Source organism: Bos grunniens, chromosome 5 (assembly GCF_055505025.1).
Source record: "Bos grunniens cultivar Pamir isolate PY7600 chromosome 5, Bosgru_T2T1.0, whole genome shotgun sequence".
NCBI classification, from domain to species: domain Eukaryota; kingdom Metazoa; phylum Chordata; class Mammalia; order Artiodactyla; family Bovidae; genus Bos; species Bos grunniens.
Genome location: NC_141169.1, coordinates 82,286,118 through 82,312,584, shown reverse-complemented (window position 1 = coordinate 82,312,584; position 26,467 = coordinate 82,286,118). Strand labels below are relative to the sequence as shown.

The window sequence follows — 26,467 nt, the reverse complement described above, 5'->3', positions numbered from 1 at the left end:
TGTCATTTTTGAGATTGCACCCAAGTACTGCATTTTGGACTTTTTGTTGACTATGACAGCTACTCCATTTCTTCTAAAGGATTCTTACCCACAGTAGTAGATATAATGGTGCTCTGAATTAAATTCACCATTCTCATCCAATTTAGTTCACTAATTGCTAATACATCGATGTTTACTCTTGCCATCTCCTGCTTGACCATATCTAATTTACCTTGATTCACAAACCTGACATTCCAGGTTCCTATGTGATATTCTTTTTTTTTTAACAGCTTCAGATTTACTTTCACCACCAGGAACATCCACAGCTGAGTATCATTCCTCTTTTGGCCCAACCTCTGAATTATTTCTGGAACTATTAATAATTGCCCTTCACTTTCCCCTAGTAGCATATTGGACACCTTCCAACCTGGAGGATTTATCTTCTGGTGCCATACCTTTTTGCCTTTTCATACTGTTCATGGGGTTCTCACAGCAAGAATATTGGAGTGGTTTGCCATTCCCTCCTCCAGTGGACCACATTTTTTCAAAACTCTTCACTATAACCCATCCATCTTTGGTGGTCATGAACTTCATTGAGTTACACAAGCCCCTTCACCATGACAAGGCTGTGATCCATTTGTTGGATGATATAGAAAGCAAATGAATTCCAGAAAAACAACTACGTCTTTTCACTGACTACACTAAAGTGTTTGTATGGATCACAACAAACTAGAAAATTCTTAAAGAGATGAGAGTAGCAGACCACTTTACCTGTCTCCTGAGAAACCCGTATTCAGGTCAAGAAGCAGTGGACCTGGACATGGTACAACTGACTGGTTCATGGAAAAGGAGAAGACAAGGCTATATATCGTCATCTTGCTTATTTAACTTACATGCATAGTACATCATGCAAAATGCCAGGGTAGATGAAGCACAAGCTGGATTCAAGATTGCTGGGAGAAATAGCAGCAACCTCCAGTTATGCAGAAGATGCTACTCTAATGGGAGAGACGTGAGGAGGAACTAAAGAGCCTCTTGATGAGGTGGAAACAGAAGAGTGACAAAGCTGGCTTGAAACTCAACATGAAAAAACTAAGATCATGGCATCCAGTCCCATCACTTCATGGCAAATAGAAGGGGAAAAAGTGGAAACAGTGATAGACTTTTTTTTTATTGGGCTCTAAAATCACTGCATACAGTGACTGCAGCCATGAAATTAAGACACTTGCTCCTTGGAAGAAAGCTATGACAAACCTAGACAGCGTATTAAAAAGCAAGGACATCACTTTACGGACAAAGTCCGTATAATCAAAGCTATGGTTTTTCTAGTAGTCGTATGTGGATGTGAGAGGCGGACCATACTTAAAGAAGGATGAGGGTTGAAGAATTGATGCTTTTGATTATGGTGCTGGAGAAGACTCTTGAGAGTCCCTTGGACTGCAAGGAGATCAAACCAGTCAATCCTAAAGGAAATGAATTCTAACTATTCACTGGAAGAACTGATTCTGAAGCTGAAGCTCCAGTACTTTGGCCACCTGATATAAAGAGCTAACTCATTGGAAAATACCCTGATGCTGGGAAAGATTGAAGGCAAAAGCAGAAGGTGGCAGCAGAGAATGAGATGATGGACTCAATGGGCATGAGTTTGGGCAAACTCCAGCATATAGTGAAGGGCAGAGAAGCCTGGCATGCTGCAGTCCATGGAGTTGCAAAGGGTTGGACATGGCTTAGTGACTAAGTAGCAACAAACAACAAGCACAGTGAAAATGTTTTAAAACCAGCTAAACAACACAAACTTGTTGAAGTGCATAGCCAGTAAAATGGATTTCTAGATCACTATGATGTTTGAAATGAGCTCCTCAGGTAGGGACAAACTTTTTTAAAAGTACCTTAGCCACAGAAGAGAGAATATCCTGTCTGTGAGGGGAGGCTTCTTTCAGTCCACTCTGAAATCTATAGACCATGAATAAAAGAAGTTCATTAGATATTTGAACTGCAGCAGGAGCTGCATTATAGTAATGAGATGGAACCCTGAGACTATGCCTTTGTTGTTGGTTAAGACAGGAAGAGATTCATCCTCAATCACGAAAAATATTTCCCCAAGCCAACTGAGAGGGAGGACTGGGAAGAGACCCTGTAGTTCCTCAAAACCCTGCAACTGAGAATTGAAAGGACAAGAGAAAGGCTGGTTAGAGGATCGAAAACACTGAAAGTACCTAAATTTGTAAGTCTTTTCCAGTGGCCTGGCTCTTTGCAATTATAGCAGAAACTGGGAAGGTTTTGGTTTCATTTAGAAGTCTTCATTTGCTGGATTTAAAGATTAGGAAACCTGGTATTCTTCTTTTCCAGTGACTCATCTAGAGTGTGAGAGAGCTGGTTTGCTAGATTAATTAAGTCTGAAGTAGACATAGTTTTCCATTCCATCCTCATCCTTTTTACCAGATGGAAAGAAAGAGGTCCCAGTTCAGCCTATTAATAATACAGAATTCAAAGCTGCCTGGGTGGAATCAACATCTGAAGAAAGACCAGAATTTTCTTAAAAGCATTCTGAAGTTGATTATAGTAGTCATAAAAAGGGTCATCCAATTTTTGTGTGCAATCCTGAATTCTGTTTCAATCTACAGGTTTTGAAAAAGCCCCAGGAATTGCTCGATGAAGTCATCTAATGATTGCCTGACCTTTCAGGATTTTCCCAGTTAGCGGTTTTCATCCTATGCTGGGCCTGGCCTTAACCAACAAGCATATGAACTAGCTGACATGAGTCAGAGGAACACTGTTGATAAGTTTGAATGACTGTATTAAATTCCTCAGCAAATGTATGAGGATCTTCAGTTTACTTTGAGAAAATATTTTATTATGACTTGCAGTTCAATTTTAGTTCAGAGAATATAAGAAATTAAAACTTTAACTTCTGGATCCTCAGAAGGCTTAGTTTTACAAGAAAAGTTCTGAATATTTCAGAGGAAAATGGAGTGGGAAGAGTTTTAGAAAAAAGGGTAAGTTTGATAGGATAATTACTATGGGATATAGAGGAGGCATCAAGGGCACAGAAAGGTGGGAGGAACATGGTGCCAGAGGCAGAGTCCGGCCAAGAAGATCCAAGGATGAGAAAGATAGTGCTGGGGAAACCAAGGAAGAAGAGCCTGAGGCTTTTGGAACCATTTCATCTTTCTTTAATTGTTTGTTTGCCTCAGTTAACCTTAAAATCTTATTTTGTAGAGAGACTATTTTCAGCTTTAGATAATGGTGAGAAGTCTTAAGATACCAATCAAAACAGGCATACCACTCTGTTCTGAAAGGTTTTGAACTGTTGTGATCTAATTCAGTTTTAAGGAAATTAAGTTTAGAAATTTCAAAAGTTTCCCATAATGGCCACTGATATTCTAACTTGTCTTTAGTCACATCAGTTTTCTTTTTTTCTTTTCTTTTTTCCAAAAATGAGCATTAGGAGGATTAGCACTATCCTTTTTAAAGATCAGTTTAGCTGGAGTCCCTGTAGGGGGAGTGACCTCAAAATACTTAGATAAGTGGGATCTCATTTCTCAGAGGTTTTTCTCTAGATTAAAAGGACAATTTCAAACAGTTTAACAGCTTACAGCTCAAACAGCTTATAAGCTATCACCAGTCAGTTCTAAGGAGACAGCGTGGCCCTGGAAAAGCCAGGCCAAAGACCTTTTCAGTCAATTTCCAGAGAATAGTCCCTTCCAAAGAATTGGCCTAAGGATGAAAAACAGATACAGTTTCAGTGAAGAAGTCACTGTTCCCAAAGGAATGGACTGAAGGCATTTCCAGCCAGCTTCAATGGAAACAGTCTGAACTCAAAATCAGACCGAAGCACCAAATGCATGCAGAACAACGCCTTTAGCAGAAATGCAAAACCTTAAAACAGAGTCTGAATAAAACCTGGAGAGCCTCAAACACAAAGAGGGCATGAACTTGGGATCTAGGAGAAAGGTGTACCTGCAAAACTCCAGTCAACAAGAAAGCAGTGAGTAACACTGGGTTCCATATCTGTTCAGTAGCCCCAGAGCCTTCAGGCGTCTTCTCTGATCCCTATGCAGGCCACCAGAGTGTTGACCTAAAATAAATAGAATGCCAGATATTTCTCCAGCAATGATGCATCTGTTCAGGATTGTCAGGGAATTGCAATTCAGGGTCTGCAACCATATTGTGAGCCATGTGCAAGTCCCCATACGGGGAGGGAGGAAGAAGAAAGGGAAGTTGGGAGGGCCATGGTGAACAGAGTCCATGGCATTTCATTGGCTGAATTCTCAAGGGAAAGTAGAGGAGTCTTGCTTCTTCCCGCTGGGCTCTGCCATGTCACAGCATGTTCTATCTTATGGTCTCCTGGCACTATTTAATTGAAGTTTCTGTTTACTAAATTTTTTAACACAAATAGAGCACTGAGTGTTGGGTTTTGGATTTATATTTAAATTTAGCAAACGCATGTTGAAAGTCTCCTATGTACAAATCACTATGCTGGGGTGGAAGTTCAAGAATGACTATGATTTTGTCTTTTTCTTAAAGAATTTACAATCAGATTAAAAAACCTCCCTTATGTACTAATAAGGTAAAAAGGAACACATTAAAGTATTACGAGTGCATAGATTGTGTTTCCATGTCGTAGTAGTTTTTAATAGTAAATTTCTTTTGAACTGAGCCTTGAAGGATGACTAACATTCTGAATAGTGAGTTGGAATTCTGTTCCATAAATAAGTAGCTGCTGCTGCTGCTGCTAAGTCACTTCAGTCATGTCTGACTCTGTGTGACCCCATAGATGGCAGCCCACCAGGCTCTGCTGTCCCTGGGATTCTCCAGGCAAGAACACTGGAGTGGGTTGCCATTTCCTTCTCCAATGCATGAAAGAGAAAAGTGAAAGTGAAGTCACTCAGTCGTGTCTGACTCTTCGCGACCCCATGGACTGAAGCCTACCAGGCTTCTCCTTAGAGAAGTAGAGACACATTGAAATTTCCAAGTATAGGTGGGTCATAATGGTAACTTATATTAATTTGGGGAAAACTGTAGCAAGAAAGGCCAAAGCCTGAGAAGGAATTAACAGAATGTATCTGAATTATGGGTAAGAGATAGTGAATGGCAGAAAGAACTCAAGTAGCAGTAGTAACTTGGAAAATAATGAAAATAGCCAAATTCTGGAAATAGAAGATGGAATCAACATGTTTGATATAGATGATACAGGAGATGGCCAAGTTATGAACTCCCAGAGTATTCCTTCAGATCCAGAGAAAGGAAGACGTTCCAAAGAATTGAAAACACTCAGCGGGATGCATAGAATATATGCAGCATGCTGTCATGCAAACCAGGAAAAGAGAGGGCTTTACAAAATCAGAAATAATCAGCTATGTAGAACATTGCTTGAGGTCATGAAATTAAGGATTAAACAAAGAACAAAAAGTACCATTTGGTATAAACAACATGGAAGGCATTGGTGTACACAGTAAGGGAGTGATTCAAAAGAATTGTGAAATAAAGCAAGAGTTAAAAAAAAAAGATGACTGTCAGCTTTAATGGCTTTTGTCAAACTTGCTTGTGAGCTGAAAACAAGAGAAAAAGTGGTAACTCTCTCAGGAGTGGGAGGCCCATGGACTTTACTGTGTACCAAAGTATGATGATTTTCTTGAGGAAAATTCTTAGGCAGCTGTTTGAGTTCCATCCAAAATGGACTCTTTTTTCATGGAATGCCATTTTACTGAATTACTAGGGTTATACAGACTTTAGTATGAGGCAGACACTTTCTCCAAAATATGCAGAATGAGCCCAACACCTTAAGGGGAAAAAAAAAAAAACCTGACAGTTTTTGTTGCCAATGATAAAATTAGAGATTTAAAACAAAAATTAGAAATTTGGAAGATTTATTTCTACTTTTTAATACTTAAAGACTGTTCTAATGAGATTGATGGTGGTATGAACAAATATGTCTGTTTTGGTTATAATATTGAGAAATGTGTCAACATCTGAAAGAGATGCATAACTCATTGAATCAATGTTTTCCAAATAAAAAATGTTCAAAAAATCATTTGTAAAGAATTCATTCAGAAGGTAAGAAAAGATTGTAATGTAACAGTACAAGAAGTTCATTGACATGATTTTATTTTCCTTATTGCAACTTACCTTTAAGAACTACTCCTTGTTAAGTTTTGCTGTGAAATCAGAAAGAATATCCACAGTGATCTCAACTGGATACATTTAGTATGTATAAAATACATTTTATTTTCTACTTCATATCTTTGTGAGGCTGGGTTGTTCTTATACACTTCAGCCAAAAAAAAATCATGGCAGATTTAATACAGAACTCAGATGTGAGAATCTAAGCTTTCTTCTATTAAGTCAGATAGTAACTAGGTTTGCAGATATTCTTATAACTTTTTAACTTTGGAAAATTAGTTATTTTCATAAAATTCATTATTAATATATATTTAATGTTATTAATTTTTAATTAGTTAATATGTTTATCTTCTCCTGGTTTGAGTATCTAAGGTGGAAAATCTTAATATGTATAACCCATGTAAACAAAAGCTCTTAGAAATCCTCTATAATTTTTAAGAGTGTAAAGAGGTCCTAAGGCAAAATAATTTGAAAACTGCTACTTTAAATTAAGGCTTTCTCTGAAGTTTAGAAATACCATGAAAATAAGTTGGTTATTTGTGTAAAACCAAATAATTGTTTTTATTTTATAGTAGTTATTACATATGAGTAAAAAAAAAACAAAACAATGTCAGAAATAAACCCAGTAAGATCAAAGTGTTGTGTTTTTTAGGTTAACTCCAGTGTGTCTTATTCAAGGAATTACTGTGGTCATTCACTCAGATATTTTTGTTGTGGTCATTATTTGTTTTGAAGCTTGAGAAAGAAGTGGTGAAGGATGCAGTTTTAAAAGCTATAGAAGAAGAAAGAAAACATTTGGAAAATATCCATGCTGAAGAAAGGGAGTTGTGGAAGACTGAGCATGCAAAAGATCAAGAGGAAGTATCTCAGGCAATTCAAAAAGCTATACAAGAGCAGAGAAAAATTAGTCAGGTTAGTAAAATTAGCTCTTTATGAATATTTTCTTTCTTCTAAATTTTCTCAAAATAAAGTAACTTTACTATTATTTTATCTTACTTAAAATCACCTTATTGGGCATAATTATTTTACTTTTGAGTTTAATATTTTAACTGAATAATTTTTAATATATCTGTACTTTTCACTTTTTAATGCTGATAATTTTGCCTTTTTAGTCTATTTTCAAAGAAGTCAGAATCCAAATTTATGTTTAATCATTATAACTACATTGTCTCCTCTTTGATATGCTTGTTTTCCTTTTTCACAAACACACACATGCACATAAAATCAAAGAAAATATATATGTGTTGAAAACAGTTTAACTAGATTCATCTGTGTCTAATTTGTGTGGCTATATACCTGTAGTTGGTAGTAAAAGTAGAACCTCACAAATAACCCCTGTAGTCTCATGAAATATACACATATCAACAAATATGGCCTACATTCAAAATATCTTTTGATTACATTAATGAACAGTTAAAAATCCATTAGTTTAATTTTCTATAATTGAATTTGCATGGTTCTATTAATACCTGCATTTAGTCATCGCAGGTATGAGATAACTGAATAAATCTTTCCTCCAACAAGCATAAAAAGCAAAAAATAACATTCGTAGAAGTCTTTGTTTTACATGATTGTTCATTTGACCATGCTTTATAAATGTAACTGAAATGACTTTTCTTTTCAGCTTTTGAGAACAAAAACCCAGATTTTCTTATGACTTATTAATTTTAATGAAGCCCTAGGAAACCGAGTGCTTCTAGTATCTGGGATCAATGTTATAGTTTTTTTTTTTAATGTCACTTAAATTTGTTCTCAAAAACACACAATTACCCGTTTATTATGAAAATTAAACAGATCTGTCAGTAATATCTACCTATGATAAGAAAACAGTATAACAGTAATGTGATGAATTTTATCTTTTTTTCTTTTCTTTTTTCCACTAGCATAATGATTATTTTCTAATTCTTTCTGTAACCTATGTTAGTGTCACGAATTTATATTGTATATATGTTTAATTGTCTGTCAGTTCAGTTGGTTGGAATTCCATGCCACTAATGTCAAGATCATTGGTTAAATCCTAATTTGGGAGAGTTTACTTAAAACTTCTTTGTGACCACAGACCACTCCTTTAACCTCACAAAGATGTGGGCTGTTAGTCACCATGAAATTGGGAAAGAGGGCATGAATAAATCAGCACATGTTTATTACCCAAACTAAAAAACATAGAAGAGTACCCTCCTCTGTGAATTTGTAAGTATTCTTGTCCATAAGAAACATTATAGTATATGACATGTTGAAATTTATTCTCTATAGGCTCAGGGTACCATGAGGACAATCCAGTCATGTCAGGAATAAATATATTGTGTTTCTTTTCTTACAAATGGATACATATTTTGATAAAGAGAAAAAAAAATCGTGAGTGTATATGTGTGTGTGTGTACAGTTGACTAGAGAAGATCTACAACAGAAAGAACAAACAATGTTGCCAGGTAACTCTGATTTTCAGAAGTGAGGTAGTCCTACCAAATGTATTCCAAGTCTTCCTTAAACAGCTCACTACGTTTATTCTCACATGGTTGCAGTAAAAACTACAGTGAAACAACTAGCATTCTCTTAGCCTCTTAAAGCCTCACAGTCCTATTCTAGAAAGTTGACAAATTACTTTTCTTGGGAAGCAGATGGAGCTTATATATCTGTTATGTACTTTACTTACTTAGACCAGCAGGATAAGCCAGTAAGTTGCCATGTTCAAACTTTGGTGTTTTACATTAATAATTGAAAAGACCGCCTGAAATATTCCAGGGACTTTACTTATTTCTGAGGATACAGTAGTGAAAAAAAAAAAAAAAATACCCTTCCTTATTGTAAAGAAAACTCACAGGAAACTATTAAAGTTGTAATAAAATATGAAGTAGTAATCAGGGTCATGAAGAAAAGTGAAGCTGTCTAAGCAGCTAAAAGTGAGGGGACCGATGTATAAATAGTATAATCAGGTAAGGACTTAAGGAGATAGCATTTGAGCTGAGACCTGCATTGAAGTGAGGAGTTTACTTTGAGACTAGCTATGGGAAAAGAGTCGGAGAAGGCAATGGCATCCCACTCCAGTACTCTTGCCTGGAAAATCCCAGGGACGGAGGAGCCTGGTAGGCTGCAGTCCATGGGATCGGTAAGAGTTGGACATGACTAAGCGACTTCACTTTCACTTTTCACTTTCATGCATTGGAAAAGGAAAATGGCAACCCAATTCAGTGTTCTTGCCTAGAGAATCCCAGGGACAGGGGAGCCTGGTGGGCTGCCGTCTGTGGGGTCACACAGAGTCGGACACGACTGAAGCAACTTAGCAGCAGCAGCAGCAGGGGAAAAGAGTATTTCAGGTATGGAGAATAGCAAGTGTAAAGGCTTTGAAGCAGAAAGATGCTTGTGAAAGTGAAAGTCGCTTAGTCATGCCTGACTCTTTGTGACCCCATGGACTATACATACAGTCCATGAAATTCTTGAGGCCAGAATACTGGAGTGGAGATCCCCCTCCCCCCTCTCCAGGGGATCTCCTCAGCTCAGGGATCGAACCCAGGTCTCCCACATTGCAGGCAGATTCTTTACCAGCTGAGCCACGAGGGAAGCCCAAGATTACTGGAGTGGGTAGCCTTTCCCTTCTCTAGCAGATCTTCCCGACCTGGGAATGGAACCAGGGTGTCCTGCATTACAAGTGGACTCTTTACCAACTGAGCTACCAAGGAAAGATGCTTGGTGTAATTAAAACTGTATGGCACTGCTAAGGATATAGATAGATACAATGACCAATAGAATAAGAATACAGAAAGAGACACAAATTTTTTCTATAATTTACAAATTTTTAATCTGGGTTCCATAGAAAGGGGCCCTAGACAGTCTGTGATTTTACTGAAATTATGCGAGATTTGTGTATATGTGCAGATTTTTCTGCAGTGATACTCTGTAGCATTTATTAGATTCTCAAAAGTATTTAACTAATTAACCCAGACAAGATTAAAAATATAGTCCTCTTTTAGTATCTGTGAGGTAGTGATGCCAGGGCCCATCATTAATACCAAAATCTGCCAACTCTCAAGTTCTAAAATCAGACCTCACTACCACAGTTCTGCATCTGCAGATTCAAGCAGTCATGATCATGTAGTGCTGTATGTGTTTACTGAAAAAAGTAATACACATTTAAATGGACTCACAGTTTAAGGCTGGGTTAGTCAGGAACAATTGTAATTGCAGCTGGCTGTAATTTTTTTCCTGGATTTTGTCTACTAATATGAATTTCAGATTAATTAAATATTTAAATCTAGAAATTTAATATGTTAAAAAGAAATTGGGCAGATATCGATACTCTTTGAAATGGAGAGTTCAAGCAGGACTTGAGATCCTTAGTCTCTGCCAAGTATTTTATCCAGAAAGGCAATGAGAATACTAGCAAAAATTGTCATAAAAGTTACAAAATGAAAGTTCCTAAACAGACAAGAAGCACAAAAATTAATTCTAGAGGATGGAGGAGATCTATTTTGATTCTCCAGTTTTTATCAACACAACATTGTGAGATATGCAAAGAAACAGAAAGGTGTGCTTATAAACAGGAACTACAGTCCTGCTAACAGTCTACAGAAACTGCATTAATGTTGGACTTAATAGACAAAGACTTTAATCTGCTATTTTAATTCACTAGTATTAGGAGATCCATTGTTAATCATATAAGGCAGAATTGAAATCCCATATTTATCATAATGCAAAGGAAAAAGAAGTTAAAAATGAGAAATATAGTGCTTTGAATTATTTGTTAGTTTAAAAACTGAATGGTGATATTTCTTGGTGAAAACTGTACATGGTTTGGTCTTCAACTTTGAAAAGGCATGCTAATTTAATGACATGCTTGAGCATGTCTAAATGAAATTGTCATATGTGGCCATGGTCTTTGAAGCCCATTAGAAAACTTGGTTTTGTTCTCATTCTTGGATCCATGAAAGCTGGAACTTGGTATGCTTTTCACATACCAAATTCTTTTTGGATAAGAGGTTTGCCGTTGTAAACTAGCCAAAATTTCATGCCCACCAGCCCTGAAGTCTTTCATCATTAATGAAGTTTGCTTCTTTTCTCTTCCCCTCACACATACCCTAGCCTTCCTTCTTGTGACTAACATGCCTAAAATATGGTCAGGGCCTCTGGGCATATAGGTATGTAAAGTGTAGTCAGGCTTGTTCTGATTTTGTTCTTTTACTGAAGGCTTTTGCTAATAGTATCCAAATGGAAAATAAAATTGATCCTAGAGCACAAAATCTTATGAATCTTCCATTTTAGGAAACCACTAATTTCCTCTTCCTCACACTTGTTGAAAATAATCCTCAATCTTAGTGTTGATAAATTTCTACCTGATAATCTCTATATGGATTATCAGAAAAATTAATATTATAATAGATATATAGGTAAGTGAGAGGTAGGTAGGTTAACTGTCATAAAGTGAAAGTCACTCAGTTGTGTCTGACTCTTTGTGACCCCTTGGAATAGTCCATGGTTTTTTCCAGGCCAGAATACTGGAGAGCGTAGCCTTTCCCTTCTCCAGGGGATCTTCCCAACCCAGGGATTGAACCCAGGTCTCCCACATTGCAGAAGGATTCTTTACCAGCTGAGCCACAGGGAAGCCCACCTGTCATAAAAGAGTATCCTAATTACAGAATAAACCACAGTACATACGTTCTTGGATTTGGTCTATGTACATTTTTTTCCTGCTTTTGACAGGATGAAAATTCACATCAACCTCCAAGTTTTGGAAACATTGCATTGACACTTTAATACTGGCCTTTTAGAAGTTCACTGAACACAAGCACAAAAGAATTATGTAAATTTTTATTCTATCTTGAGAGAATGCTTCAGACTCTCAGTGATCAGAACTCCAGTTGGGGTAACATTGGTTTTCACTATATTTCAAAATAAAGTTAATTATCCTCTAAAAAAGAATAGAATTTAGATTGGTGTTCATATTGCCTTGCCTTTTTCATAATAAGTTCACCACTAGTGAGTTTATCAACATGTAAAGTTTTTCTCAACTAATGTGGCAAATAGGTGACAGTGTGATTCATATGAGTATCATTGTAAGACTTTGATGTTCTTTATCTGTCTTCTGTCCATTTGTTTGTTGCTATTTACTTTAGGTCATTAGCTTAAAAACTATTCTTATGGAACTGTTTCTTCAACTTTGCACAAAATAGTAAGATAGTGGTGTTGATGATGGTAGAGATGGCGATAATTCTAACGATATTGGCTATCTTTCATTCAGTTCTAGGTATGAGGTACTTTTTAAATTGTTTTACATGTTTAATCTCATTTAAGCCTTAAAACCAACTTATGAGACAAAAACTATCACTCCCATTTTCACTGATGCAGAAATTAAACCTCAAGAAGATTATTTAACTTGCTCAGTTCAGTTCAGTTTAGTTCAGTTGCTAAGTCGTGTCCGACTCTTTGCGACCCCATGAATTGCAGCACACCAGGCCTCCCTGTCCATCACCAACTCCCGGAGTTAACTCAGACTCACGTCCATCGAGTCGGTAATGCCATCCAGCCATCTCATCTTCTGTCGTCCCCTTCTCCTCCTGCCCCCAATCCCTCCCAGCATCAGAGTCTTTTCCAATGAGTCAACTCTTCCCATGAGGTGGCCAAAGTACTGGAGTTCCAGCTTTAGCATCATTCCTTCCAAAGAAATCCCAGGGCTGATCTCCTTTAGAATGGACTGGTTGGATCTCCTTGCAGTCCAAGGGACTCTCAAGAGTCTTCTCCAACACCACAGTTCAAAGGCATCAATTCTTCTGCGCTTAGCTTTCTTCACAGTCCAACTCTCACATCCATACATGACCACTGGAAAAACCATAGCCTTGACTAGACGGACCTTTGTTGACAAAGTAATGTCTCTGCTTTTGAATATGCTATCTAGGTTGGTCATAACTTTCTTTCCAAGGAGTAAGCATCTTTTAATTTCATGGCTGCAGTTACCATCTGCAGTGATTTTGGAGCCCCCCAAAATAAAGTCTGACACTGTTTCCACTGTTTTCCCATTTATTTCCCATGAAGTGATGGGACCAGATGCCATGATCTTGCTCAAGGCCATAGTAACTCAGGTGAGGCAATAGGCCACGTTGAAAATCAGGCAGCCTTACTCTAGAGGCCTTGTGACTTACTACTATTCTCTCTCTCAGTGTGAGAGAACAAATTTATCCTAGAACAAATACAAATACATCTTATTTGTAATTAACTGTATAGGTAATTTTAGTAGGAAAACGTGAGGGAAATTTTTTTATGTTTTTATTCATTCAGTAATATTTATTGACCATCTGCCATATACTGGCACTTTTGGAAGCTGTGAGCATATAGCTGTGAATAAGATACCCAAGGTCCCTAGGCACTCATAGAGTGTATATTCAAGTTGAGAATGACCCATGATAATTAAAGTAATTCATTATAGTGATATGGACTTTGAAGAAAAAAATCAAGGTTTTGTGTTTGGGTAAGGATAGGTGGTAGGGGAACTTTTAGATATGTAAGTTAGGAAAGAAGCCAGAATCAAAAAAACTTGCATGCTGCATGATTCTACTTACAGGCACGCTTTGTTTTATTGTGCTTCACTTTACTTAAGCTTTGTGAATGCTGCATTTTTTACAAACTAAAAGTTTGTAGTTCAAGAAGTCTATTGGCACTATTTTTCCAGCAACATTTGTTCACTTAATGTCTCTGAGTCACATTTGGTAATTCTTATAATATTTCAGAGTTTTTCATTATGTTTCTATTTGTCGGGATCTGTGAACAGTGATCTGTGCTGTTACTGTCATTGTTGAGTTGAGGGCACCACAAACTGCACCTATGTAAGTCAGCGAACTTAGTCTGTAAATTTTGTATGTATTCTGACTGCTCCATCAATGAGCCGTTTCCCTATTCTTCTTCCTCTTCTTGGGCATCCCTAATTCCCTGAGACAAAACTATTGAAATCAGGCCAATTAATAATTCTTAAATAGTCTCTTACTGTTTAAGTGAAGGGAAGAGTCACACTTCTCTTACTTTAAATCAAAAGCTAAAAATGATTAAGCTTAGTGAGGGACGTTCTTGCTGAGTTGCTTCAGTGGTGTCCAGCTCTTTGCAACCCTATGGACTATAGCCAGCCAGGCTCCTCTATCCATGGGATTCTCCAGGCAAGAATACTGGGGTGGGTTGCCATTCCTTCCCCCAGGGGATCTTCCCAGCCCAGGGATCGAAGGCATGTCAAAAGCTGAGACAAGGTGAAAGCTAGGCCTCTAACACCAAAGAGTTAACCAGATTGTGAATGCAAAGGAAAAGTTCTTCAGGGAAATGAAAAATGCTACACCAGTGAACCCACAAATAAGAAGAAAGCAAAATAGCTTCATTGCTGATATGGAGAACGTTTTTCTGGATAAAATATAAAACCAGCCACAACATTCCTTCACAACAAATCCTAATCCAAAGCACGGCCCTGACTCTGTTCAGTTCTGTGAAGGCCAAAGGAGGCAAGGAAGCTGCAGAAGAAAAGTTGGGAGCTAGCAGAGTTTGGTTCATGAGGTTTAAGGAAAGAAGCCTTTTTCATAACATAAAAGTGCAAGCTGAAGCAGCAAGTGCTGATGTAGAAGCTGAAGTGAGTTATCCAGAAGATCTAGCTCAGATAATTAATGAAGGTGACTGCACCAAATAACAGATTTTTAGTGTAGATGAAACAGCCTTGTATTAGAAGAAGATATCATTTAGGACTTTCACAGCAATAGAGAAGAAGTCAGTGCCTGGCTTCAAAGCTTCAAAATACAGGTGACTCTTATTAGAGGCTAATGCAGCTGGTTAAGTTGAAGCCAGTGCTCCTTTGGCCCTGAAAGTCCTCAGGCCCTTCAGAATTATTCCCAATTTACTCTGCCTATGCTTCTTATAAATGGAACAACAAAGCCGGGATTACAGCACATCTGCCGACAACATGGTTTACCGAGTATTTTCAGTTCTCTGTTTCTACTAATCAAAAAAAAATTTTTTTTTTCAAAATATTACTGCTCTTTGACAGTACACCTGACCACCCAAGAGCTCTGATGTACAAAAAGATTAATGGTGTTTTCATGCCTGCTTAACAGACTATCCATTCTGCAGCCTATGGGTCAAGGAGTAATTTCAACTTTCAACTCTTATTATTTGAGAAATAGAGTCTGTAAGGCTACTGACAGACTGATTTTTTGATGGTTCTGAGCAAAGTAAATGGAAAACTTCTGGGAAAATGTCACCGTTCTAGATGCCATTAAGAACATTCACATTCACGGAAGGAGGTCAAAATATTGACATGTAGGAGTTTGAAAGAAGTTGATTCCAACCTTCCTGGATAACTTTGAGGTATTCAAGACTTCAGTGGAGGAAGTAACTGCACATTTGGCTAAAGCAGAGGCAAGGGTTTTTGAAGATTGACTCCAAATTTGTTAGTTCTACTCCAGGTAAAATGTTATCAAACAGTATTCCAAATTACAGAGACTGTGAAAGGAAGTCAGTCAGTGCAGCACACTTCATTGTTCTGTCTTACTTTAAGAAACTACCGCAGCCACCCCAGCCTTCAGCAGCCACCCTTCTGATTAGTCAGAAGTCATCGGCCTTGAGGCGAGACCCTCCACCAGCAAAAAGGTTAAGACTCTCTGAAAGCTCAGAGAATGTTTAACATTTTTTAGCAATAAAGCTTTAAACGAAGGCATGTATTACTTTAGACATAATGCTGTTGCACACTTAATAGACTGTAGCAAAGTGTAAACCTAATAACTTTTATATGCCCTGAGAAACCAAAAGATTTTGTGACTTGTTTTATTCCAATATTCATTTTATTGCCGTGATCTGGACCCAAACCCACAATATCTCCAAGATATGCCTGTATTTAAAATCCTAGAGAAGGCAAAATTAGCTTGAGAGGAAAGAAATCAGTAGTTGATAGGGAAGAGACTTACACAGCAGGGGGACATTTGAAGATGATGAAAATGTTTTAATCATAATTGTAGTGGTGCTTACATTTGATTTGATAGAACCATATCTAATTATATATTTCATACTGATCATTTTACTATATGTAAATAATATTTTAATGAAGCTAATTTTTAAAAACAAATGACTACCAAGAATAAATTATTGGATAGATAGCAACTTCAGATGGTGACTTCATTTATCAGTACTATGGTGAGAAAAAATTTAGTTTTATGGAGATAACATCTAATTTGTGCACACTAAATTTGAGGTATGTATTCATAATCCAAGAGGAAATATTGAGTAGGCAGTTATAAATATGAGCCTGGAGTTCAGGTGAGTTGTCAGGGCTGGAGACCAAAATTTGAGATTAACAAGTATATAAATGATATTTAAAAGCAAATAAAATCTGGACAAGACTTTACATGACATTCTTTTATGGAACTTGGCCATTTTCTAACTAGAAAGAACTATATCCACTTTAAATTAACTGTGTAATAGTAGAAACAGACATTACTGTATCTCAGATGAAATTGGGAAGGTATTAAAGTTATTGATGCTTTCTGTATCACACTATTACCAGGGTTGATCAACCACCCCTTCATCTACATTTTCTGGGAAGCTCAGAGCCAGCAGCACAATAGCAGCTCCTGCCACCCTCTGCCCAGCTCCTGTCTAGTTTCAGAGGCCACCGCTCATTCTGTCTGCTAGTTCTTTGGCAGCTGGTTGAGAAACATCAAGCCTGAAGAACTACTGTCCTGGGAACTATAAACTGCTTGAGTACTGACTGAAGGGCCTGGCTTTGTGAAGCCTGGAATGTTTTCATTAATTCCAAGATTTAGGTCACTCCACAGCACTCAGATATATCTTTAATGGAAAGAATTCTGAAAATAAAATTTGTAATTAGCAGCACTTAACATCTTGGCCACTAAGTCTTACTCAAATGTGGAGAGGATAGCATGTGGCAAAGCAAAAAGCAATCAGGCTTAACTTAAGCAACATCATTTACTTCTGAGAAATTCAAGGGGAAAAACAGCTTTTGCTTCCCAATTTACTTCTAGATTTTCTCTGTATTAATACTGACTTTAACTGAGGAGAGAAATGTTAAACTATGACCCAAAACACACTACCTAAGGATTGTGGCACACATTTATCCAAATGTACTTGAGAGATGACTTGATTTGATTTGGCCTTGTTCGTAAAGTAAGACCAACTCACTGTTGATTGTAGACTTGCACTTTTTTTTTCTGGTATACTAAGGAGAAAGCGTATGACTCTGGCTTATTTGATGTTCATATTAAATTAATTCTATGTTTCTTAAAAATCTTTGTTAAAGCACATTTGTTATTGACACCAAAGTGGGCAAAAAGAAGAGAGTCATTAATTTTGCTGTTCTAGCAAAGTCCTGTAAAAAGACTCCAGTGCATACAGACACTTAAACTATGTCTGACGTTGAAAGCTCTTCATAATAGTTTATAACCACAGCCACAGTAATTTGGGGTTATGTTTTCCCCAGAAGCCACAGACATTACAATCAGTGGTTAAATTTTCTTTAAAAAATTTAGCATTGCCACCTGACCCTTCTTTTTAAAAAGGAAATAACGTTTCTATTTTAACTTAGCAGGCCAGATAGTTTCACAACACTGAAATAATTTTTCAGTATTGACTTTTTTTTTTTGGATTCATTAGTTTTAAATTTTTTTATGTACTGAATTTTGATGGTAACCTAGTTAGGTATAGGTAAAATCTTAATTAGATTTTTAATTGTCAACAGTATTGTATCTAGAGACAGGTGAACAATAGTACATCAGCTTACCTTCTCATCTCTCAAGACTTTTTCCTCCTGTTACATTTCCTTTTTATTCAAGTAGTGAAATAGCCATCTACCAAGTTAGCCAGTGCAGAGAAGGAACTCCTCCTAAACTTTTCCTCTCTTGTCTCCGTTTCACTACCTTTAAATCATTAAAGTTTTCCCAATTTACCTGTTAAATAATCCTTAAACCTATACACTTCTTTCCTACCCGCTATCATTGTCTTACTTAGGGTTCTTATTGCTTACCTTGACCTCTTATATACATTTCTTTGTTTCCAGTTTTGTCCCTTTTCAAATTGGAATAATGTCAGTGCCTCCCATAGTCTGTAGAATATACGTAGAATGATCAACAGATCTTTCAGAACATAAAATATAAATCTTTTAGTGACCTGATCTCCACATTTCCAGCTCATATTCTGCCTCTCTGCTTCACACTTCATGCTTTTTGTACCATCCTACTGGTACACTTACTAGCCTGTTTATGATGTGTGTTAGGCGCTCAGTCGTGTCTGACTCTTTGCGACCCCCTGGACTGTAGCCCATCAGACTCTTATCTCCATGGAATTCTCCAGGCAGGAATACTGGAATGGGCAGCCATTCCCATCTCCAGGATATCAGAACTGGGTCTTTTGCATTGCAGACAGATTTTTACCATCTCAGCCACCAGGGAAGCCCCATTTATGGTACTGGGCCTTTAGCAATACTGTGCCTTCAGCCTAGAATGCTATTGCTTTCCTAACTTTCAAAACCCTCTCTTGTTAATAACTTAGTTTTTTTTTTTTAATTCAGTAAATTTCTTTGTCCATTTCTCAGATTAAATCAAAGTTCTTTCCTCTTCATTGGCAGTATTTAACTCTATAGTGCCTAACCATATTAGGATCTGGATCATCATATTATTTAATAATATTAAATTATTATTATTTAATTATAATTAAAATATATTTTTTTTTAATTATTATTTTTTTTTACTTTACAATATTGAATTGGTTTTGCCATACATCAACATGCATCTGCCATGGGTGTACACGTGTTCCCCATCCTGAACCCCCCTCCCACCTCCCTCCCCATACCATCCCTCTGAGTCAGCCCAGTGCACCAGCCCCAAGCTTCCTGTATCCTGCATTGAACCTGGACTAGTGATTTGTTTCTTATATTATAGTATACATGTTTTAATGCCATTCTCCCAAATCATCCCCCCCTCCACAGAGTCCAAAAGACTGTTCTATACATCTGTGTCTTTTTTGCTGTCTCACATACAGGGTTGTCGTTACCATCTTTCTAAATTCCATATATATATGCGTTAGTATACTGTATTGGTGTTTTTCTTTCTGGCTTACTTCACTCTGTATAATAGGCTCCAGTTGCATCCACCTCATTAGAACTGATTTAAATGTATTCTTTTTAATGGCTGAGTAATACTCCATTGTATATATGTACCACGGCTTTCTTATCCGTTCATCTGCTGATGGACATCTTTACTATATTATCAGCACTTTTAAAATAGGAACTGCGTCTTGAACAAGCTGCAAGAGACTGTGAAATGGTTCTGGACTGGCACTGTTTTAGGAGAATCGTTAATCTTTCAAAAATGAACTTGATCTCTGATAACACAATTTGGCTCTCTTAAGAGTTCTGCTTGCTTTTAAATGGACTGTATTACTAAAAGTAGGATCACCTAAATTAATGCTTTGGCTATTATGATCCCTTTTTAAAAAGTATGCATTAGATTGTCTGTTGGTTGCCAAACTGAGATGATTGTTACTACTATTGAAGTTTAATAAAGTACTCAGAAAGAAATCTGGGCAAAAAAAAAGGATAATGAATTTCAGCTTCAGAAAAGTGTTTACTTTGAACAACTAGTTTGAATTTGTTGTAAGGTGATGAATTTCTGCATGAGTAGTAATAGGAATTTTTTAGTCACAGTACAGCACACACTCTCACTGGTCAGATGGAAACAGCACATTCAGTTCCATATACCATGTTTTAAGAAAGACATTTCCAAATCAGAATGGGACTAACTTAAGACATTTATTAGTGCTTCCTCAGCATCTATTCCTCTCTTCCCAAAGTGATACTTTTTATTTCTTAGCCATGTGGTTTAGGTGAGATTTAACCTACTTTCTAATCTAGGCATAAGTCCTTATTTACTTAGGCTAATGATTATATTCCATCCCCATGTTAGAAGGTTCCAAGAATTCACACAAATTCTGAGTCAAGCCTATAAGACTACATTTGGGACTTGGATCCTCAAGTACGTAAACACTCTCATTCACAGAAAAAAATGAGAAAATCTTTGGAACTATAGGTGACCATCTTGGGACCATATGTGTAGAACTTTTTCTGCAAATGGAGCCAACACCAAAGGCAGAGCTAGGGAGAGAGATCCCCATCACATTGCTGGAACCTGTATTTCTTTTATGTTTTTCTGTGTGAGACTGAATTATTTTTAGACAGTTTGTGCTGAATTTTCTGTTACCTGTGATTGAAATAACTAACTGCCAAATAAATGTGCTAAGTAGCAAATGGGGTTAGATTTGAGTCCTAGCTTGTGACTGTGTTACCTTGACCAATTTTTAAAAATGTATGAGGCCCCACTTCCCACTTTACAGTAATAATAATACCTGCTTTGTAGAGTTGCTGTGAGACCTTTAAAAACATGTTTTTCAAAAAGAATAAAAACATACATCGATTGTCGAGTAAAAACATTGATAGATTATAAAACAGCTTTAGACACCATAAAATATCATGTAGATATTATGTGGTATTGTGGTCAAGTCAGTGACAGAGCAGGAAACTTTGCCATATAGTTTTGAAGGAATTGGAGTACATAGCTCAGAGAAGAGGAGAATAAAGATATGAGAACATTGTTCACATATTTGAAGGGCTGCAGTGAAGGGGTATTGTTTGTTTATTTGAAGAGAGACAGATTAGAAGAAATAGGTGAATAATTTTAAATTGCCCAGTATGATAAAAAATCATTAGATCACAGGTTATCTAGCAACAGGTGTATAATTTTTATCCAGGACTCTGAAGAAAGGATTAAGTAGGAGACCAAAGAATATATATATATTGAGAATATCATTTCTACTGTCCTTTTTTTGTTATAGAATATCTCTGTTCCTGTGTCAATAGGAATTACCAACCCTGCAAATTTGTACCCAGTTACTAACGTGCCCTAAATCTACCATTGTGTTAACATAATCATTGGAAATTCTTCCAGAAATAATTACTATAAAATCTCTTTAAAATATGTTTGAAATTTTTACATGCCACTTTTTAAACATAATTAAGTAGTTTTACTGCTTTAAATCTCAGGGTATACCTGCCTCTCAAAATGGTTCTGAAGATTAAGTGAAAAATGCACGTTAGTTTTCTTACTTTAAATACCAAATATCATTGCTTTTTTAGTTTTTAATACTGTTTACAGTATGTTTTGCTTAACTCTGCTCTTCACACAGACCTCTATTAGGTCACCAAATCTTTAAGTACTGTTAATAAGTTTATAGGCCAGCATAAATTCACTTAGCTTACTTAGCATGTTGCCTGAAACATAAGATTTGTTGTAACCGAGATGACCACTGCTATTGTTGATGCTGTTTATTTTACCATTATTACCACCACCTTTGTAGTTTTAACACCTAGAATATTACCATGTATGATAAACAGTGAGTGAGTGGCTAATTGCTGTGATTACTTCAGGCTATAGTTTCTAAACTGAATCAGGGTGCCCTGCACTGCAGGGACTTCACAAGGATGCTGCCTGGTATTTTAAATATTAAAGGACAACACAGAGAAGACACTTGAGATCTCTTGACTAGCTTGTCAATACTAATGACAGTCTTACATTTCTTTCTATTATTATCATATCTTAGTGAACGTGGGTTTTAGACGTTGCTATGATAAAAAACAATTACCATGCAAATATCATTGTGGAATAGGAAATGAAGTCCAGTCTTAAGTCAAGATTTAAGAAGTTGTACAATGCCTGACATGCACAAATTCCCATTAATAACTATGGTTAATAATAAATTAAAAGTATTTTTCTTTCCATTTTTTGTATCTTTTCAAATGGCTACTAAGGTATGTTCCATTAATAAATGGGACAATTAGGTATTTCTTCTGGCCTAGAGGGCACCATGAACAAAATTACTGAGACAGCCAAACAAATCACGAACTGAAAAAGCCAGGGAAGCTTTAACCTAGGTACATCCACAAGACATACACCTCTTGTGGGGTCCACAAGAGGTGTAAGTTATAGTCCCTACCCTTAAGTAGGTTTCTTTGAATTGAGGAAACAAATTCACTCATTTGTTGAAGATTAATTAGGCATTTCTGCTGTGTACCAGGTACTCATTTTGCCAACAGAGTTTCGTACAGTCAAAGCTGTGGTTTTTCCAGTAGTCATGTACAGATGTGACAGTTGGACCATAAAGAAAGCTGAGTACCAAAGAACTGATGCTTCTGAACTGTGGTGCTGGAGAACACTCTTGAGAGTCCCTTGGACAGTGAGGAGATCAAACCAATCAAACGTAAAGGAAATCAACCCTGAATATTCATTGACAGGTTGGAAGCTGAAGCGCCAATATTTTGGCCACCTGATGTGAAGAGCTGACTCATTGGAAAAGACCCTGATGCTGGGAAAGATAGAAGGCAAAAGGAGAAGAGGGTGTCAGAGGATGAGATGATGCTGAGGCTGAAGCCCTAATAATTTGGCCACCTCATGGGAAGAGCCGACTCATTGGCAAAGACCCTAATGCTGCAAAAGAGTGACAGCAGGAAAAGAAGGGGGCGACAGAGGATGAGAATATGAACTGTAATAATTAGAATCACTGATTTCAGTGAAAAGCATTATTCACTTCTGTGGCATTCTCAAAAATTAATAACCCTGTCTAAATGTAAGAGAAAAAAAACACCAATCCAAATTTCTTCAAAATGAAAAGTACTTTTCAACAGTGTCAATATAATAAAGGAAAGACTGAGAAACTGCCACAAATTGGAGGAGATTAATGAGACATGATGTCTGAATGCAATATCTTACCCTAGTTTAATCCTGGAACAGAAAAAAGGCATTATTAGAAAAGGTGATGTATATGCTCAACAGAATAATCTGTTGAGTGTAATCTATTTAATATTACCATATGATATTAATTTGTTAGCTTGATAAATGTACCATAGTTATGTAAGATGTTAATATTAGAAGAAGCTGTGTTAAGGGCATGTGAGAACCCTTGTACTATCTTTGTAAGTTTTCTGTACCTCTAAAATTACTTCAAAATAAAAAGTTTCATACATTTTTTCTAACACATACCCAGATAAAAGACCAGTTTTATTAACTCCCTTCTAAAACCTCACTGAAATGAAAACTCTGAAATGGAGCCCTAAATTAGAAGTGGAGATGACTGAGAAGACAAATATACAACTTGAAGTGTACTCTGGGGAAACTCCCAAAGGCTTCCCAGTTGGTGGAACCAGGTATCTCTAGAAGTGAAAATGAAGATGAAGCTTCAATTTGAAGGGGAGTTTGGAAGTTTGTGTAATAAACAGATCCCCACTCATCCTCTGCAAATTCTGTCAGAAACCTGGGATTAGTTCTCTGGGGGAAAAAGAAAAAGAAAGTGGAAGGTGTCTGGACCAGGGATCACCAAGCATACTTGAAGGTATAAATGCTATAATGAAATGGGATGGGAAGGACAGCAAGGTGAAAAGTTTTCAGCTGCTTATTGAGAACCTTACCCATTTTTCCCATCACAGTTCTCAGAATGCTGAAAACCAAACAGGAAATTGGAATATTCTTTAACTGAGGCATCTAGGCAGCCCAGGATAAAAGACTTAACTGTATTGGTATCAGAAATCTCCCCAAGGAAACAACTCAGCCAGATTACTCTGCTCTTAAGATCACAGTCCATAAACCACAACTGCAAGCAAAGATATGTTACTCAGCGTTTTAGTGCTCTACTCTTTAAACATGAGCAAATAGTCAAGTATAAATAGAATACTCCTCATGAAAAGCAGAGATTAAAAACATTCTATGGAGACATGAAAAATTAAAAAAAAAACACTATCATTAATTTCCTTAAAAGTAAGAGATTTTGCACCTATGAAACAGGAAGAGGGTGCCTTTTTAAAAGTCAAGTGAAAGGATTAGAAATTTACAATACAATAGAAAGTTTAAAAAACAGCATCAAGAGTCAGAAGATGAAGTGTTAGGAGTCTTCCAGAGAACACTGTATAAAAATATGAAGAAATGGAAAATAGAAGTGAAAAGACAAGGAAATTAAGCAATTGGTTCAGGAGATTCTTTTGCTGAATCACAGGATCTTGAAGGGAAATAAAAAGCAGTAAAATGCAGTAAATAAATTAATAATAGTATGAAAGTAAATCTTGCAAAATTGAAAGACATGTGTTTCTAAATTTTAAGATACAAGTTTCTAGGTAGGGCTGTTACTTAGTTTATCGTTAAATTTTTGAGCAGCAAAGGCAAAGAAAATACATAAATGTTCTCATAAGAGGGACACATTTATGCAAATGATAATGAATCAGAATGTGTAAGCAGACTCCTCAATAACATTGAAAACTGCACAAATTTTCCCTAGAAAGCTACACTCAGCCAAACTATAATTTAAGTGTGAGGATAGAATGAAAGCATTTTCAAAACAAAGGAAATACCAAAACTTACACTTCTCACCTGCCTTTTTCTGAAGAATCTCCTGAAAGAGATACTCTATCAAAACGAAGAAAGACGTGTCTTTTCTGAGGAATCTCCTGGAGGAAGTACTCTATCAAAACAAAGAAGTAAAGAAAGAAAAAAGAATCCAGTGGTATCTAGAAAGCTGAAGAGCTCCAGAGAGATGTAGCCAAACCCCTAGAAAAATCATGGAAATCCCACAATAACTAACCTAGAGGACGACCAATCCTGGTTGGAGATATGTCCTGGAGATACGTCTCTAAGAAGGTAAACAGACTGCTTGATAGCTTTGAATGTATTGAAAAGACATATAGACAATTAGATAAGAATTTTGGAATTAGTGTTTAATACATATTTGCTTAAGCCAGTATAATGTGGCTGCAGTAACACTGTATCATTTCTGAGCCCGTATCTTAAGAGACATTCCACCCTTTCTTTTACTATTCTGTCCAGCTGCTATGTGAAAAATCCCGAACTAGTCTGCAGAAGATAGGAGCCCATAGGAAGGAGAAACAAGCCAGCCTACTGTAGGCCATCATTGTAGCAGCAGCCAGATTGGGACCCACCAGTTGATGGCAGATACATGGGAGAACCCAGCCAAGACCAAAAGAACTGTCCAGCTGAGCCCAGCTCAGGTTGCCAGCTTACAGAATTATGAGCTAAATCGGGGATTGGCAAGCTTTTTCTGTAAAGAGCCAGTTAGTAAATATTTTAGAAACTTACGGGCCAAGAGGCTTAATTGAAAATATTATGTAGGAGCTTATGTTTACACAAGAAACAGCAAATATTCACAAATTTTTGTTGATGAAATTCAAAATATAATAATATTAATTTTTCATAATGTGCATCTACTTGTGTTCTTCGCTAAATTGTGTCTGACTCTTTGCACCTCCTTGGACTGCAGCACACCAGGCTTCCCTGTCCTTCACTACTAGTGAGAATAGAATTTTCTTTGGAAAGAATAATATTTTGCTTAATTGTGGTTCCATTAAGTATTCCTAGCATCAAAAATGATTACAAATACTTATTAATGCCGGTATCTAATGAAACTCTACATATTTCATCTTTAGGAATGTCTTTCACACAAATAAATACTGGAAAATATTGGTATCAGTCAGTGAGTATATAATTTTAATTGAGTGTATTCATTACTTGAGAAGCATTTGTAGAATTAAATTCTTCTCATTTTGCATATCATTACATTGCAGATTGATTATTTCCAACTGAAAATTAGATGGAAGCTCCTCAGTTACCTGGCAGATGAATTTTGAAATATGGAAATTTCATCTGCAGTTAGATCAATATGTGAAAAGCACTGATGGAGCTGTAATGTGAGCTCATAAATTTATCTAGGAATTGAAGTTCTACTTCCTTAACTGTTGATACTAAGGAACTGCATAAAGTAGGCTGACTTATGATTCAGATATTCATTTACTGAGGTGCAATTCCACAACCACATGCAACTTTTAAAGTAATACATAATTAAATAATTATGAAGAGTAGAGACACTACTCTGCGGACAAAAGTCTGTATAGTCAAGACTATGGTTTTCCCAGTGGTCACGCACAGTTTTAAGAGCTGAACCATAAAGAAGGCAGAGTGCCATAGAATTGATGCCTTCAAACTATAGTGCTGGAGAGCACTCATGAGAGTTCCTCAAACAGCAAGATCAAACCAGTCAATCTTAGGTAAATCAACCCCAAATATTCATTGGAAGGATTGATGCTAAAGATGAAACTCCAGTATTTTGGTCATCTGATGTGAACAGCTGACTCATTGGAAAAGTCATTGATGCTATGAAAGATTGAGGCAGGAGGAGAAGAGGGCATCAGATGAGATGGCAGGATGGCATCACTGATGTAAAGGAAATGGGCAAACTTCGGAAGATGGTGAGGGACAGAGAGGCCTGACGGGCTGCAGTCCACGGAGTCACA

General features: G+C 36.8%; 1 protein-coding gene and 1 long non-coding RNA gene across 34 annotated transcripts in view; both read left to right on the top strand.

Moving 5' to 3' along the window:
* Positions 1 to 26,467, top strand: part of CCDC91 (coiled-coil domain containing 91) — a 397,753-nt gene that overhangs the window by 290,530 nt on the left and 80,756 nt on the right. For 27 of the 33 annotated variants that reach the window (XR_015164151.1, XR_015164147.1, XM_086401583.1 and 24 more), the window contains one exon: positions 6,838 to 7,014. The exons of 3 other annotated variants lie outside the window; for them this stretch is intronic. Coding sequence is in view for 25 of the 30 variants with exons in the window: in XM_086401583.1 (XP_086257709.1) it covers positions 6,838 to 7,014 (177 nt within the window). In the remaining 5 variants the exon portion in view is untranslated. Of the gene's footprint in view, positions 1 to 6,837; positions 7,015 to 24,549; positions 24,801 to 26,467 lie in introns of all 33 variants that reach the window. 3 more of the 33 variants (XR_015164150.1, XR_015164148.1, XR_015164149.1) reach the window with 1 other exon arrangement.
* On the top strand, positions 270 to 3,710 carry LOC147372524 (uncharacterized). Its single transcript, XR_015164152.1, has 2 exons — positions 270 to 2,203; positions 2,604 to 3,710. It is a non-coding gene; the product is annotated as an uncharacterized LOC147372524 (long non-coding RNA).